This window comes from Cyprinus carpio, chromosome A7 (assembly GCF_018340385.1).
Source record: "Cyprinus carpio isolate SPL01 chromosome A7, ASM1834038v1, whole genome shotgun sequence".
Lineage (NCBI taxonomy): Eukaryota > Metazoa > Chordata > Actinopteri > Cypriniformes > Cyprinidae > Cyprinus > Cyprinus carpio.
Genome location: NC_056578.1, coordinates 39,272,671 through 39,287,899, shown reverse-complemented (window position 1 = coordinate 39,287,899; position 15,229 = coordinate 39,272,671). Strand labels below are relative to the sequence as shown.

The 15,229-nt window shown below is 38.5% G+C and overlaps 1 protein-coding gene across 1 annotated transcript in view; it reads left to right on the top strand.

The window, feature by feature from the left end:
* Nucleotides 1-15,229, top strand: part of LOC109093880 (AP-1 complex subunit gamma-1-like) — a 27,174-nt gene extending 11,945 nt beyond the window's left edge. The window contains exons 4-25 of the mRNA XM_042761123.1: nt 154-295; nt 397-493; nt 1,070-1,146; nt 1,561-1,569; nt 2,122-2,217; nt 4,243-4,323; nt 4,411-4,509; nt 4,621-4,676; nt 4,889-5,002; nt 5,083-5,223; nt 5,691-5,745; nt 6,376-6,498; nt 6,955-7,044; nt 7,126-7,250; nt 7,372-7,476; nt 7,597-7,738; nt 8,242-8,368; nt 8,973-9,074; nt 9,155-9,315; nt 10,833-10,931; nt 11,382-11,427; nt 11,674-15,229. Of these exons, the coding sequence (XP_042617057.1) occupies nt 154-295; nt 397-493; nt 1,070-1,146; nt 1,561-1,569; nt 2,122-2,217; nt 4,243-4,323; nt 4,411-4,509; nt 4,621-4,676; nt 4,889-5,002; nt 5,083-5,223; nt 5,691-5,745; nt 6,376-6,498; nt 6,955-7,044; nt 7,126-7,250; nt 7,372-7,476; nt 7,597-7,738; nt 8,242-8,368; nt 8,973-9,074; nt 9,155-9,315; nt 10,833-10,931; nt 11,382-11,427; nt 11,674-11,744 (2,158 nt within the window). The 3' untranslated portion in view covers nt 11,745-15,229. The remainder of the gene's footprint in view (nt 1-153; nt 296-396; nt 494-1,069; nt 1,147-1,560; nt 1,570-2,121; nt 2,218-4,242; nt 4,324-4,410; nt 4,510-4,620; nt 4,677-4,888; nt 5,003-5,082; nt 5,224-5,690; nt 5,746-6,375; nt 6,499-6,954; nt 7,045-7,125; nt 7,251-7,371; nt 7,477-7,596; nt 7,739-8,241; nt 8,369-8,972; nt 9,075-9,154; nt 9,316-10,832; nt 10,932-11,381; nt 11,428-11,673) is intronic.

Genomic DNA, 15,229 nt, shown 5'->3' with positions numbered 1-15,229 from the left:
CATGTTTTAAAATTTCAAATTTTGAAATTTATATATTTATTATTATTATTATATTATTATTATTATTATAATACACACACACACACACACACATTGCCTTAAATGATGGTATACATTTCTGTGCATCCTCTACATCTGATGTTCTGTCTGCAGTGACTTGAACCACAGTACACAGTATGTGCAGGGACTGTCCTTGTGCACCCTGGGCTGCATGGGCTCATCCGAAATGTGCCGTGACTTAGCTGGAGAAGTGGAGAAACTCCTCAAAACATCAAACTCCTATCTGAGGAAAAAGGTATTTCACACTTCCTTCCTGGCTGAACGTGGATTTCATGTTCAGTAGCATGTCGAGCTCTGAATGTGTGAACGGTTTTGACATGAGCTCTTCGCCCTCAGGCAGCTCTGTGTGCGGTTCACGTCATCCGCAAAGTCCCGGAGCTGATGGAGATGTTCCTGCCAGCAACAAAAAACCTGCTCAGCGAGAAAAATCATGGTGAGAGCTGCTCTCTTTAACCTTTCCCATAGGTCTCATTTTATTGTCATTAAAAATGAATTAAAAGATGCATCTTTCCTGCGAAATAGTACATTTATATGTCTTAACAAATTGGGAAAATTAGTGCATGTTAAATTAAAAATTTTATTTTTTGAAGATTGAAATCGGATTTGTTTGTTTTCTTTAATTGCAATATCACAATTAAGTGAACTTGGGAGTTTGATTTAAGGTGGAGGCTGCCAACTTCTAAAATGGGAAAATGTATTTTTTTTTTCTAATCTAATGTTCTAAGCATTACATGTTTTCTTGGTAATATTGTTTAAATTGATTATGAATTAGTTTAACTGTTAAAATGCAAAGTTGGCTCTCTCATGTAAAATGTGAATCCCTGATAAGCTTTAGCAAAAATGTTTACCTTTTTTTTCATACAATCAGATCTTAGTCAGTCTTACACATTCAGCAGAAACAGGAGAATATTGGTTTGTTGTTCATTTTCCTAATGTAAACAAACTCGCTCATGAGTGATATAATGAAATCTGATAAGGAAATCGATGTATTGTTCTGTGTTTTGTGCAGGAGTTCTCCACACGTCTGTTGTTCTGCTCACTGAAATGTGTGAGCGAAGTCCTGACATGCTCTCTCACTTCAGGAAGGTACGTAGCCAAGCGTTCATGCCTTGACCTTCAGCAGTCACCTCTAAAACTGTTTGTGCACCACATCAGCCACTCTGAGACAAAAGCACTCTTTATCTGCAGCTGATAGCATTGACGTGACTACTGAAATGAGACTGTAGTCCTTACTGAAATCTGGATGCTTGTCCTGGATTTAGCTGCAGGTGTGTTTATCTCACTGGGAGATGAATACAGGTTCTTCCTCTCTGTATATCTGCTTCTCCTCTTCCCACCCCCAGCCTGATCTACTGTGCCAGCACGCCCACCTCTCATGTTCATAACCGTAGCATTATGTTAAGCTCTTCTCTGAAAGTGACTTTTTACCAATTCCCCCCTAACATCTACTTCATATTTTTTCTGTCATTTGTCTTTGTTACAATTCCTGCATTGTGTTAGAATGAGAAGGTAAGAGGACATTCTGGTTTCATAGCTGGTGCATGCTTAAAGAAAACAAAACAAAAAAGTCTCATCATGATGGTCACTGTAGTTGTAGTCCAATTTTTGGTTTTGATGTACTGTTTGTTTTTTTGCAGTTGTTGTCATTTAAGTGTTTTGTTTTGTTTTTTTCAGGATTATGTAGACGTCATACATTTTCACTTGTCCTGCATTTTCCTTTAGATTAATTTCTCTTTCATACGGTCACTATTGGGTTGTGGTTTTTCCAATATGTACATTAAAGTGGGGGCGCATATGAAATGGAGACTTTTGCCAAATTAATAAGGATCATGTTAATACACAGAAAAAGGTACCAAATAATTACAATAAACACTGACATGCTCTCCATGTCTTAATGTGTAGTTAAAACCAATCTATTGGAAGATGATCAACTCAGGGTGCCTATACGTGTGTTTACACTTACTGACCCTTTTTATGTGCTGTCCTGTTTTAAACTCTCCATGACCCTGCTGTAACCTTGCTGATATTCTTTCATTTCTTCTCCCACTGGTTATTTTCTAGCTGGTTCCACAACTTGTACGAATCCTGAAGAACCTGATCATGTCAGGCTACTCCCCTGAGCACGATGTGTCTGGCATCAGTGACCCTTTCCTGCAGGTAAAGACACATCATCTCCTGTCAGTGTTGCTCGATTTAAAGTGACTTTGGCTGTTCTGTTCTGCTATTAAATTAGACAAGCCCCCTTTTTCTGAAACCAGGACTGCAAAGATAATGTTTAGTCCATTAGTAGGTTTGCAATGGTAGCAAAATTGCACTCTTCCATGACAAACTCAAAATTGCTCTGCGCTTTACTTAAATGATTCATCTCACCATGCCCTCAACTTCCTGCTTCCCTTATATGGACTGCTCTATGAACATGCAAAATGAGTGACAGGTAGAAAGTGTCTTTTATTTATTTTTTATTTTTTGATTGGCTAAACCCCTTTTACCACACTTATGGTTGTCACAAGGCGCGTTTCCATTACAGATTTGCGCTAAACGAAAGAATAGTCATGACTTTTTACATACACCATGTGACCTGTAAATGCGAAAAACAAAACAAAAAAAAAAACGTTTCAATTGCAGTTTTGCAAATTATTCCTTTTTCGCATCGCCTGAAAAACTATCTTATGCGAGCGTAAAAACTTTTCTACGATATATGGGTGTGTTTGCGAAATTGCCATTTTTCAATTCACAATTTCAGTTTGCGCAATTTGAAGGGTAATGGAAACGCGCCTACAGAGACATTTTAGGACACCATTTTCAGTGATATGTCATGTAATAGGGATTCTATAAAATGGTGCCATTCCATAAAATAAACAGAGTGTCTATTTACACTAAGTACAAATAGATGGTAAAACGTGTGTCGCACTCATTGGCTGCATTTACACTGCAGGTCTTGATGCCCAAATCCGATTTACTGACTATATCCGATTTTTTTGACGACCCGCTTACATCATCTTTTAAAAGTGACCCGTATCCGATTTTTGCATTTACACTATACACTGCTGAATCTACCAAACGTAGACGTCCTGACCCGGAAAAGGAAGTAAACCAGCACGAAATACAATGGATGCAGATGCAAATAAAATTATACAGTGTTTTGCTTTCCACAATATTTTGAAAAGTCAACAAAAAAATCAGCAAAACATTGATCTCGTACGGCGGAGAAAAAAAGAGGACTTAAAAGACATGCAACCTCCGCATTGCTCCATTGTGTGTATCCTTTTGTCCTCCATCGCGCCTATAAGTCATGTGATCTGAGTTGGTGGTGTCCACCTGAGTTGACGTCACTTTTTTAATGACGTACGACTCGCATTTACTGGGGAATATCCGATTTGTCTGCTTACATGGCACACGCAAATGCACGTATCCGATTCATAAGGGATATGCCGGTATCAAATTTTCCTGTTGCGATTCGATCTGAGAAAATCGGAATCCATGCGTTTTTTTCCTGCTTACACGCTCATATCCGATCTGTGCCACATGAGAGGAAAAAAATTGGAATTGGGTCACTTGAACCATGCAGTGTAAACTTTTTTTCACCCTTTTCAGCTTCGAATTTTTGGTGACCTTTTTTTTCACCCTTTTCATCACATCACAAAATCTTCAATGAAAATGAAGGAAGTAATCAAGTTTAAAAAAGCATCGGGTAGGTGTAGGGAGGGCTTTATTGTCCCAATAAGGTGGCATCCATTTAATAATTTGAATTAAAATTTAAATTAACACTCAAGTTACTATTGCATACTGTTTTAAAATGTACTACAATACTGAGGTGCAGGTAATTGCCACTATTTGCAATAAGTAGTATAAACAGCAGAAAATCCTGCTATTTTAACAGTGTAAATAGAATCTCTAAATATTTGCACTTAGTGTAAATGGCATCTATCGCTATCTACACTTAGTGCAAATAGCTGCTGCCTAAAATAAAATCTCTTAGCATTTTTAATGTTGCAGTCGATGTGAATTAGATTCTGTAATGTACCTCATGTCATTTGTTTGGTCAGTTGCAAGAAATTGATTTTTAGAGTGGTCCTTAAGTTTGCAATCCATTTTTCCCCTATGAGGTGATACCTATTCTTTATAGCTTAAAGCAATCTGATGAGCTCCTCTGGGCCACACTGTGTCTCTTGGCATTTTTAAGTGCGGATATTGAGGCTACTGAGAATTCTGGGAAAGGGTGATGATGATTCTAGTGAAGCTATGAATGACATTCTCGCACAGGTGAGCAGTCTGATTATATCCACTTCATAACCACACAACGTTTTCTTTCTACCTTCTAAAGATTTCCCATCAAATTCTTTTTAATAGGTTGCAACAAATACAGAGACAAGTAAAAATGTAGGCAATGCTATCCTCTACGAAACGGTTCTTACGATTATGGACATCAAATCAGAGAGTGGACTTCGGGTGAGTGTTGTTTAGATTAGCAGTGCTGTGTGAGTGGTTCATGTCAATTTCATAACGTTTATAGGTGTCTGCAGGAAGTGGTTGAAAATGCTGTTGTTTATATTATTACAGGTTTTAGCGATTAACATTTTGGGACGTTTTCTTCTCAACAATGACAAAAACATCAGGTATGTGACGTTCAGGCTTGGTTATAAAGTGACCAGAGCGAAAGCAGTTTAATGCTTTTCAGTGATGAAGACTTTGAGTGATCCATCGACTGAGTATTACAAATGATGATCTCATTGTTTCTGACATCAGCTTTACTGTGGACTCGAAGTAGCTTATTAGACTTGATTGTCAAAATGATAGGACTTTGACATTATTACTCTCCCTGAATCAGATATGTGGCATTGACCTCTCTACTGAAGACTGTGCAGACAGACCACAATGCTGTGCAGAGACATCGAAGCACTATCGTGGACTGCTTGAAAGACCTTGATGTGTCCATTAAAAGGTAATTTATGTGCATGGATTTATATATCACGTACAGCATAAGAGGATGAGTCCCACTGATTACACTTGTCCTTTTCACAGGCGTGCGATGGAGCTGAGCTTTGCCCTGGTTAACGGCAACAACATCCGGGGCATGATGAAAGAGCTTCTGTATTTCCTGGACTCCTGTGACCCTGACTTCAAAGCGGACTGCGCATCAGGGATCTTCCTGGCTGCTGAGAAGTAAGGCTGTTTATTGTGAAATCATGCAAGTCATGTTGCGCAGAACTCGTGAGGGGAAGCACCAACGATTTCCATATTGAGCGGCTGCTGCTGGAGTCACACCAGTCGTGTTGGACGTCCTTGCAGCCCTTTTGAAACCAAGCAGTCTGTTATTAGAGTTTTAAAATGGTGTAAAAGCCTAGTTAAGTGAATCCGATCAAATTCAATAAGCAAGCCCTTGAAAAATAAAGAGCTGTTCAAGTGAGCTGTAGAGCAACACACGGCTGTGTGATGATAAAATGAGTGATCCATCGGCAGAAGCTGATTCTGTTGACACTTTTATATCTGACAGCACTAAAAGGGATTTGGTTAGGAGTGTTCAAAGAGATTTACTTGGTTTGATGCTTTTTGCCTTGGTGACTTGGTTGTATATTTTGCAAGCTTTAAACTGCTGGTTTGCACATATATCTAACACTTGTTTGTTGCAGGTATGCACCCTCCAAAAGATGGCACATAGACACCGTTATGAGGGTTTTGACAACGGTAAATGTCTCTCTCTCAGTGTTTCTTACGATAATCTGCTTTACTCCTACCATTAAACTAGATCACATTCATGATCATTTGAGTTTATCATTTGATGTAAATTGAAAGTACACTTCGGAATCGACAAAGTTTGGAATCGTTTGCTGATGAACTCTTGATATTGAGTGTAGACTGTAAAGAATGAAAGCTATTATCTCCGACAGCATTTCTTAATCTTGATCTTGGTGATGTGTGTTTTGAGTTCTGTATGTCATTTAATGCCCTTGTTCCACCAAAGGGGTGTTTTTTTTTTTTGGCCAGGGATCTGCAGACATCTTTCAGTTTGCATTTCTACTATCTTGAGCCAAATAATGACATAACCTGCCCACAATTAAGCAAGTCTTTAGGACATTTTAACATACACAGTAATTTAATTCAATATAGTTTTGCAGTAGTCTTTCCAGATTGAGTCCCAGTTATTTGTTGCAGACATTCTTGTCCTCCGGCTTGAAGTTAGAAGCGTTTTAAGAGTTGTTTAGGCCCAGAGCCATGTTTTTTGTGGTTGAAATGAACAAAACGACTCTCTTTTGGTGGCAGGGCGGTTTAAAATGCCGTTCTGATGTACCTGTTGTTTTGTATGTGCTTTTATAGGCAGGGAGTTATGTCCGGGATGACTCTGTGCCCAACCTCATCCAGCTCATTACAAATAGTGTAGAGATGCATGCCTACACTGTACAGAGACTCTACAAAGCCCTCCTGGATGACATCTCTCAGGTTAGGATAATCTTAACACTGTTTTTTTTTTTTTTTTCTTCACTGGACTTCAAACTTGCAAACCCAAAGTGCGAAACTTGTCATCTGTTAGTTTCATGCAAGAAATGAATCTGCCAAAACTGAAAATTCTCATGTTTTTCCAAAACCATGTGACAGATTTGTCTTCCTTCAAATGCAATGTTCATGCTGCTCTTTTCCATTCACTGTATGAAAGTAAATGGTGACAGATGCTGAGCTCCAATATATAATGCCATAGAACTGTTGGAAAACTTTCATGCAACTTGCGAGTATTCTCAACTCATAAAATTGCTTTGTGTGAGCAACAGAGTGAAATGTATACCATACTTTGACCCTGAATGCATCATTCCCCATTCAAGCATTGTTTGGAATGACATTTGGATGATTAAATGTCAACAGAATCATGTCTGTGTGAACTAAGTCTAACTTTATTTACAGCAACCTCTAGTACAGGTGGCATCCTGGTGCATAGGAGAGTATGGAGACCTGTTGGTCTCAGGCCAGTGTGAGGAGGAGGAACCCATTCAGGTAGATGCCCTGTATGCCCTTCGACCACTCATACACAATTATTTTGGAGGCAGAACAATTGTATCCGATTTCATGTCACAGGTTAGTGAAGATGAGGTCCTGGATGTTTTAGAAGGTCTTCTCGTTTCTAACTTGTCCACCCCTGTAACGAGAGCTTATTCCCTGACTGCTATCATGAAGCTGTCCACCCGCTTCAGCAGCGTGAAGTAAGCAAACCTGTTCTGAGTCACTTTTGATACAAGCATGAGGATGTATTTTCTGGAAATGATTTTATGCCCCCAAATGGATGAGGTCCTGATCTTCCATTTATTTTCATTTGCTCTGCAGTCGAATCAAAAAAGTGGTGTCTATATACGGCAGCAGCATAGATGTGGAGCTGCAGCAGAGAGCTGTGGAATATAACGCACTTTTCAAAAAATATGATCACATGAGGTAAGAGCTCACCTACTGTTCCAGACTCATGTTTGTCACACTTAATTTTAACCCCCCCCCCCTACACCCCCCCCCCAGCTTCAGTTTGTTAACCTCACTCTTTGTTCCTCTTTCCCATGAACCTGCATTACTAGAGCGAATGCCTATTATGGAGAAAACAGCCACTAACGGCCCAACAGATATTGCCCAGACCAATGGAGAAACAGATTCAACCATCCTGGACACAAAGCATCTGCCCAGCATCACTCAACCAGCCAGTCAGGTGGGTTTCTAGAGCATGGTTTCTCAAGCCAACACAGTGCATATAATGTGCAATAATCTGACTGTGTGTTCAGCCCCTAAATGTGTGTTTTCCTCACACACATTATGCAAAAAAACAGGATGTCAAAAATCCAGTATACATGACACATCATTACTTTGGTAGAAGTACATTGCATTTATACTGCATACCTAAAAAGCACACCCCATCTACAGTTGAATTATGTACCTTTTTGTTATATTTTACACTTTGGCAATTTGAAGTGGCGGTTTAGTTTGAGCGCTCTGCTAATGATCTGATGAGTTGAATCAGGTGTACTAGATAAGGGAGACGTCCAAAAAAATGCATGGCATAGCCATAGTGGGGTGTTTGGAAATGGATTGAGAACCTCTGTGATAGAGTAACAAAAAAATATCTCCGGTTTGGTTGAGCAGATAAAGAGGGATATTTAGCTGTGGTGAAATATTTACTTACTATGCTAATGTTCTGTGTTTCCTGTTTTACAGGCAAATGATTTATTAGACCTACTTGGAGGTAATGATGTGGTACCTGTTATCCAAACAACTGTTCCCACAAAGCCAGCGTCAGCTGGAGGAGAACTGCTGGATCTGCTGGGAGACCTTTCTCTGACAGGTGAGCCTGCTGCACACTTCTGCCGCTCCGCAGCAAATTCACATCTGTAGCAAAAACAGGATTTTACAGTAGTTAAGTTCACTTAAATAAACCATTTATTATATGATTGATTGCTCAGTCAGATTGAAAAGCCGTCATGTAAACACCTCAATCGTTCTGACTGAGCTCGATCTGAATGAATTCTGATCAACTGGAAAAAAAGAAGCATGTAAATGCTTGGATCAGACTATTTTCTGAGTCAGATTCAAAAATACCTTACGTACTTACACTGTGCCACGATGCATTTGTTTACATGTTTTGTCATACGAATGCTTAAGTTTTGTTCGGAATACATGTAATGCACATGCAAACAAACACGTGAATCAGATTGCGATGTTTAGGGTTCATCTTAACAGATTTTTCAGAATCTTAAATCAGATTGGATTCATTCAAATCAGTGCAAGTGAACATATCTACTGTTGTGGAAGTAGTTCTCCCGAAAATAAAAATAATGTTATTTACTCATTCTCATTTCAATCCAAACACCCAAATGACGTCCTTTCGTGAGTAATTTACATTTTTGGGTGAAGCCCGGCTCATACCATTGTATCTTCTCACTCCTTAGGTGGTCCGACTCCGACCCCTGCTCCCTCTGTGCCCATGTCCCAGCCCCCTTTCCTTTTGGACGGTCTCTCCTCGCAGCCCATCTTCAATGACATTGCAGCGGGTGAGCTTGCATTATATTTCATCATAGTGGTTAATGAAAAATAGGACGGTGCAATTATCATATCTGTTTCTGTCTTGCAGGCATTCCGCCAATGACGGCGTACAACAAAAATGGTCTAAAAATCGAGTTCACATTTGAGCGGTCCAACCCCAGTCCCAATATTGCAGTTATCACCATCCACGCCACCAACTCCACAGAGGCTGACATGACTGAGTTTGTGTTCCAGGCTGCAGTACCAAAGGTTTGTTCTTTTCCCTCTAGTAGTTCTTGTTACTGAGAACCCTAGTTAGTTAACCTGGCTAATCATTTCAAATGCAAGTTTTTTTTTTTTTTTTTTTCCTTTACTCATCACTTAAATGCACTTTTTTTTGTTTTGTTTTTTTAATGAAGGACTGAATTAGGACTGGTTAACACCTTTCGGTTACATAATCCACAGAGTATTTCTGCATGTTTAATCAGTATATTATGAATAAATGTAATTGAGCACATTTCTTTTCCACTGTTCTCTTTTGGATACACTTAAAATGAACACTGTTGCCCATTTACACAATTTTACATTTACATTTAGTCATTTAGCAGACGCTTTTATCCAAAGTGACTTACAAATGAGGACAATGGAAGCAATCAAAATCAACAAAAGAAACTGATATACAAGTGCTTTAACACACTGAATTTTTTTTTTTGTGACATGCAGATGTAAATGAATAATCTGTTACTGTGGAAATATGTTCTAAAAACCAGAATATTTGCTTAATCTGGTTATGACAGTCACAGAGTTCCCATGCATCCTTAAAGTCTTAAGTTCACACTGAAGTCAAAAACTCTAAATATCTAAAATGGTCTACAAAAGTCTTAATTGTCATTTTAAGAGGTCTTAAATTTGGGGATAGAAACAAAGGAATTGTGATAGTCTAATTTCATTATTAAACTTGAAAAGGTTATGATTTCATTAAATAAATGAGTGCTTCAAGTCAAAATGCATGTTGTAGAAGGTTAGAAGAAAGCATTTTTTATCTCATCTTTTTGAACGAGCAGCTGGAGGCAATAAAGCATAGACGTTTCAAAACAAGTCTCAGAGTCCCTGTGTATTTCAGGCCTGTTTATAATTAAAAGTTCCACATTATGCATTAAATCTTTTTTTTCTTTTTTTTTTTTCTGGGTATTACTGACATTTTGGTTACCAAAAAATTGTATCTGACATTTAATTCAATGTAAGCTTTCATGGTTTCTTCTCTCTTCTGCCCCGTCACAGGAAGAGAAGGCTAATCACATTAACACATTTAGTATATTGATTTTACCAGTCTTTTTAATTGCTTTATTTAAACACATTATTGTATAAGAGAAATCCAATATTGAACATCCTATAATTCATGTGTTTTGGTACATTAGTACATTAACCAGTTTTATAATGTATGTGTATATTGAATAAAACATATATTGAGTATTTTAAACTTGCAGTTGAATGTGTGCCACAGCCTGTTTAATCAAGACAAGGAAACTGAGATATAATTTATTTTGAGATTGTATGGGTTTGTTCTGTATCGATATACAGTATTAATTGTATTTGTGCAGGTCTTGAAAAGTCTTTGGTTTGATTTTTAAAAACTCTGCAATCAGGTTATTGAATTAATGTGATGCATACACAATCAGAATATGAACAAATTGCTATTAATTTTGGAATTTTCATGTGCATGCGAACACGATTATGGTATAATTTCTGCTCCAGTCAAATGCTTAATGGTTTGTTTGTGTTTTTAGACATTCCAGCTGCAGCTTCTGTCCCCCAGCAGTAATGTAGTCCCAGCACTCAACCAGGGAAGCGTCACGCAGGTCATCAGGGTTCTCAACCCACAGAAGGTAAGATGTTACTGTGAGCCCAGGCCACACTCTGCTTCCTATCGCAGTAGATCTTCAGAGATCAGTCCATTCATCCTGAAACCCCTTCAGAAGTCTGGATGAAATCAGAGCAAGGACAGTGGTTTTCAGCATCAGAGGAAGCTCGCTGGTCACTGCCAAAACCATGAGAACTTGCTGGCAAAGCTTCCTCTGATTGTCCAACAATAATTTCAATGACGTTTACTACAGAAAATCAACTGAAAAATCAACTAGTGAGATGCAAGCCTGTATAGTTTCAAATCAAATATGTGAAGACCATCAGAAGCTGATTAGGGTGGTTTTGCTCTAAAGTTGAAGCTTGTCACATGGCTGCACGATTAATCGAAACGCAACCGGAATTGCATTATAACAAAAATAAAAGAAGAATAAGAGTAATTATTATAATATGACTGACTTCCTCTTTTATTACAGCAACAGTTGCGAATGCGGATCAAGCTGACATACAAATACTTTAAATGTTTATAATTATTATTATTATATTATTAACATGTAATACATGAAATTGTGCCGCCCTACAAACACGCACAGCAGTTTTAAATCATAATTTTTATCAGAAAAATCTTGATTTTCTACAGCAGCTCTAGTTTGTCACCAGTTGCGCAATTAAGGACGGGATAACATCATAATGTAGTTTTTAAGAATTGCAAATCTCCTTTAATGCTGACTTCCTCTTTTATTACAGCAACAGTTGCGACGGATCAAGCTCACAACAAAGGCTCTCCTGTACAAGACCTGGCCGAGGTCAACAATTTCCCCCCTCAGTCCTGGCAGTGATTTGCTGCTACCCTTCTGAATCTTAAAGACCCCCAGCAAGGGAACTATGGGAAAGATGTCCCCTCCCCATTCCCAAATGATCCCCCGTGACATCACCACAGACCGCTGCCCTGGGGTTGCATGGGAAGCAGAGGAATCTTCCTGACACAGTCAAGAGTTGATGGTATGAAGACTGATGATGATGATGATGATGATGAAGACAATTACAGCGGCAGTGATGAAGAAAAATCACATCTCTCAATACATATCTTTTCATTTCTTTCTTTGCCCGTCTGTCTTTCTCTCTGCTTCGGGGTTGGTGCAGAATGTCCATACTCACACTTGCACTTAGTGTTGTGCACTCTCACTTAATCTGTCCCTGTAGTGCACTCCCACACTCTGATTCACCCTGCCGCCCAGGGCCCTCACATGGGCAAACATCACTCGTGGCCACTATACGAAAGAGCTGCTTGTCTGTTTTGTTTGATTTTTTTTTCATGTTTTTAATGGGTTTGGTGTATTTTAAGAAAAAACAAACAAAAAAAAACATACTGAATTAATTGCAAAAGTCTGAACATCTGCACCTTAACCATTTCAGAATCAAGAGGAAAATGGGTTGTGATGATGGCGCCTTAAATTATCGTTGTACATGACTCTTCTTAATTTTCGTGTAAGGTTGATCTAATGTCCTGTAATAAAGTATATCAGATGAACGCTCCGGATGCAAGCTATGTTGTGGCTGCACCGTATTTCACATGAAAGCGTTGCAGCTCATTGTCTGTCAGCAGTAATGTGCACACTGTCGGATCGGTCAAGAAGTGCTTGACTTGCATCACATGAATTGGCAAGTTCATACCTTGATTCTTGATTTCTTGTTTCTAAGCAGGGCAGCGTCTAAATGTCCATGACAATGAAACTGAAGGTGGAGGTGACTGAAGGAGAGGCTGTTGCTCGTTACTGTTTGCCCAGTTTACATCACCCAATAGTTTTGCATCGTCAAAGCTGTACACTTTTCCCCAAAACTCTTAATTTGGCATATAGTTGTTTTGTTTGCCTCTACTTATCACAGATGGTGTGTTCTTGTATTGTTTTTTTTTTTTTATTAATCTTCAAATACATTTATATAGATTGAAAATAGCCTACACTAAAGAAGTTTGATTCTTAGCGCAATCCTTAAGAATTGAAATCTAATAAAAATGTAAAGTAGTTGAAGAACGTGATCTTAAAACTCAAATTGATTTCTCACTAAATTAACACAACTAGAGGCCCGGCGATGTGTAATGAGGTTATGGTCAGCGTAGATGCTGTAAATATAGACTTAATATAAGGCCTTCATGAATGTAGTTATATGCACTGAATGGACTGTTTTTCTTTTGTTTGACTTTCTGCAGTGATTTAAAGTACAGAAATATTGCCTGATTTAAAGCAATGTGCCTTTGTCATAACTAGTTGAAAAGAAAACCCTCGTAAGAGTGTTTATCAATACAGGAAGAGCAAGAACATGATGTCTGAGGAGTAGAGGACCTTTTTGTTTTGCTGTCATTTCACTCGAGTTCTCGTTCAGCGGGCGTCTGAAGTCGAGTGTCTTATGTCTAGTGTCTCTTCTTGCAGCTTCCAAAGGCAGTTCGCAACATTGACCTGAATATACCTCACATTGTCTTCTTGTTTTGTCTTTGTCGAGTCGGAAGAGCACTCTGACTGTTTCATCAAGTCATCGAAATGCTATCATCTCTCGCTGCTCTTCGTTTTCTTTGCGTAATTACATCGCTATGCCACACTAAAGTCTGGTGACCAAATCAAGAGATGTTCTTAGGGCTTGGGAAATATTTTTAGCGATCTTATGTATATGGAGAAAAAAAAAAAAAGACTTCTCATTCTATTAGCCTCTTTGTGTTTTGTTGCGATTCTTTCGATTTCTTGGCTTTTTCTGTACATACCGAGGGCTTTTAAGATGCATCAGCTGTTTCTTTTCATCCCTTCTTAAGATCCGGTTTTCTAAGACTTCCTTCCAGTGCTGCACAGTGTATAATGTTTGAAGCTGTCCCTCAGAAAATAGTCTAATTTAACAACTTACCTGTTTGATTGTTTGTTGGAAAGAAAATGTACTATGTGCTGCCTGTATATTGTATATAATTGTAAAACGCATCAAAAAGATCAAATCAAATAAAACCCCCGTTTGAAGACCTGTGACGCTCAGTTAGGGGTGTGATGTGCACATGATCTTGAGTTTGCTTTGTTTTAACTAGATGTGTGGTGGATCGCAGTCATGTACTACTGAAAGAATGAAATGCTGCGTATGGATGTAATTTCTCCTTTTAATATGGTGGCCTGCAGCTGATTTTTTTCCTCTTCTCTCATGTACTCTATTATACATAATAATGCAATTTAAAGGGATAGCTCACCCAACAAAAAATTCTGTCATTTATCTCGCCCTCATGTCGTTCCAAACCTGTATCACTGACTTTATTCTGTAGAACACAAAAGAAGATATTTTGAAGAATGTGTGGGCAGTTTTTGTCCATATCAAGACTAGACTCCATTGATTTTTATTATATGGAGACATTTTTCAATTTTAACATCTTTTGTGCTACAGGTTTGGAATAACCTGAACCGTCTTCAGACCTCTTTATAGTAACATTGCTATATTGAGGAAAGCTTAAAAACCAAAGTTTAAAGTTACAGTTTTCCTATAAACCACATCAATGCAGTTTAGGCTCATGCATATTCCCAAACAGACTTTTTTTTTTTTTTTTTTTGAGGCACGTGCTGTTTCAAAATCACACTTTCTGAATCTGCTGCTTCTTACACTAAGATATTTGCCGACTGAAGAGGGCGAAACGGCCATCTGTGAACTTGCCACATCTCTCAGCAAGATTTCTCACACCGAAATGATTTTTTTTTTTTCAGCCGCATGTGAAAAAAGCAATGCAAAAATTGTCATTTCTACTCTTTATGTAAACTTCCTAAAGTAATGCAAGCTAAGTTCGAATTCTCAAGTCACAAGTTCACACTATATCTTGCGATACATGCACAGACCTTTGTACATTTGGAAATATAATGTTGATTCTCCAATTAATCTTCATTAGGAAGCAGATTTTCTTTCGGTCAGTCAGGGGGGATTGAGCATCATTTGTTTGGGTGTAACTGCTTGACCAGGTGGACGTTGTATCACTTGCTTGGATGATTGCCTTCTCCATCAGAATCCCTTTGTAATCTGTAAAGGTATCGGTTGTTTCTGAAGTGTATCTATACATGTGCCCCATGCATCTCAGATATTTTACACTTGCTATTCAACACATCTGAACTTGTGCAGGAGGGGAGCACGACCCCAGTGAGTCTGACATGCTGAACTGAATCACAGTCCCATGTCCTCGAGGAACGAGTGTTGGACTGAGTTCATGATGATGGATGAAAATAACATGGGATATTTTAGACTTATGCTGTGTATTATTGTCTTTGGGTTGGAGAAAATGATCAAATGAAATAATAAAAACAGTCAAACTTGA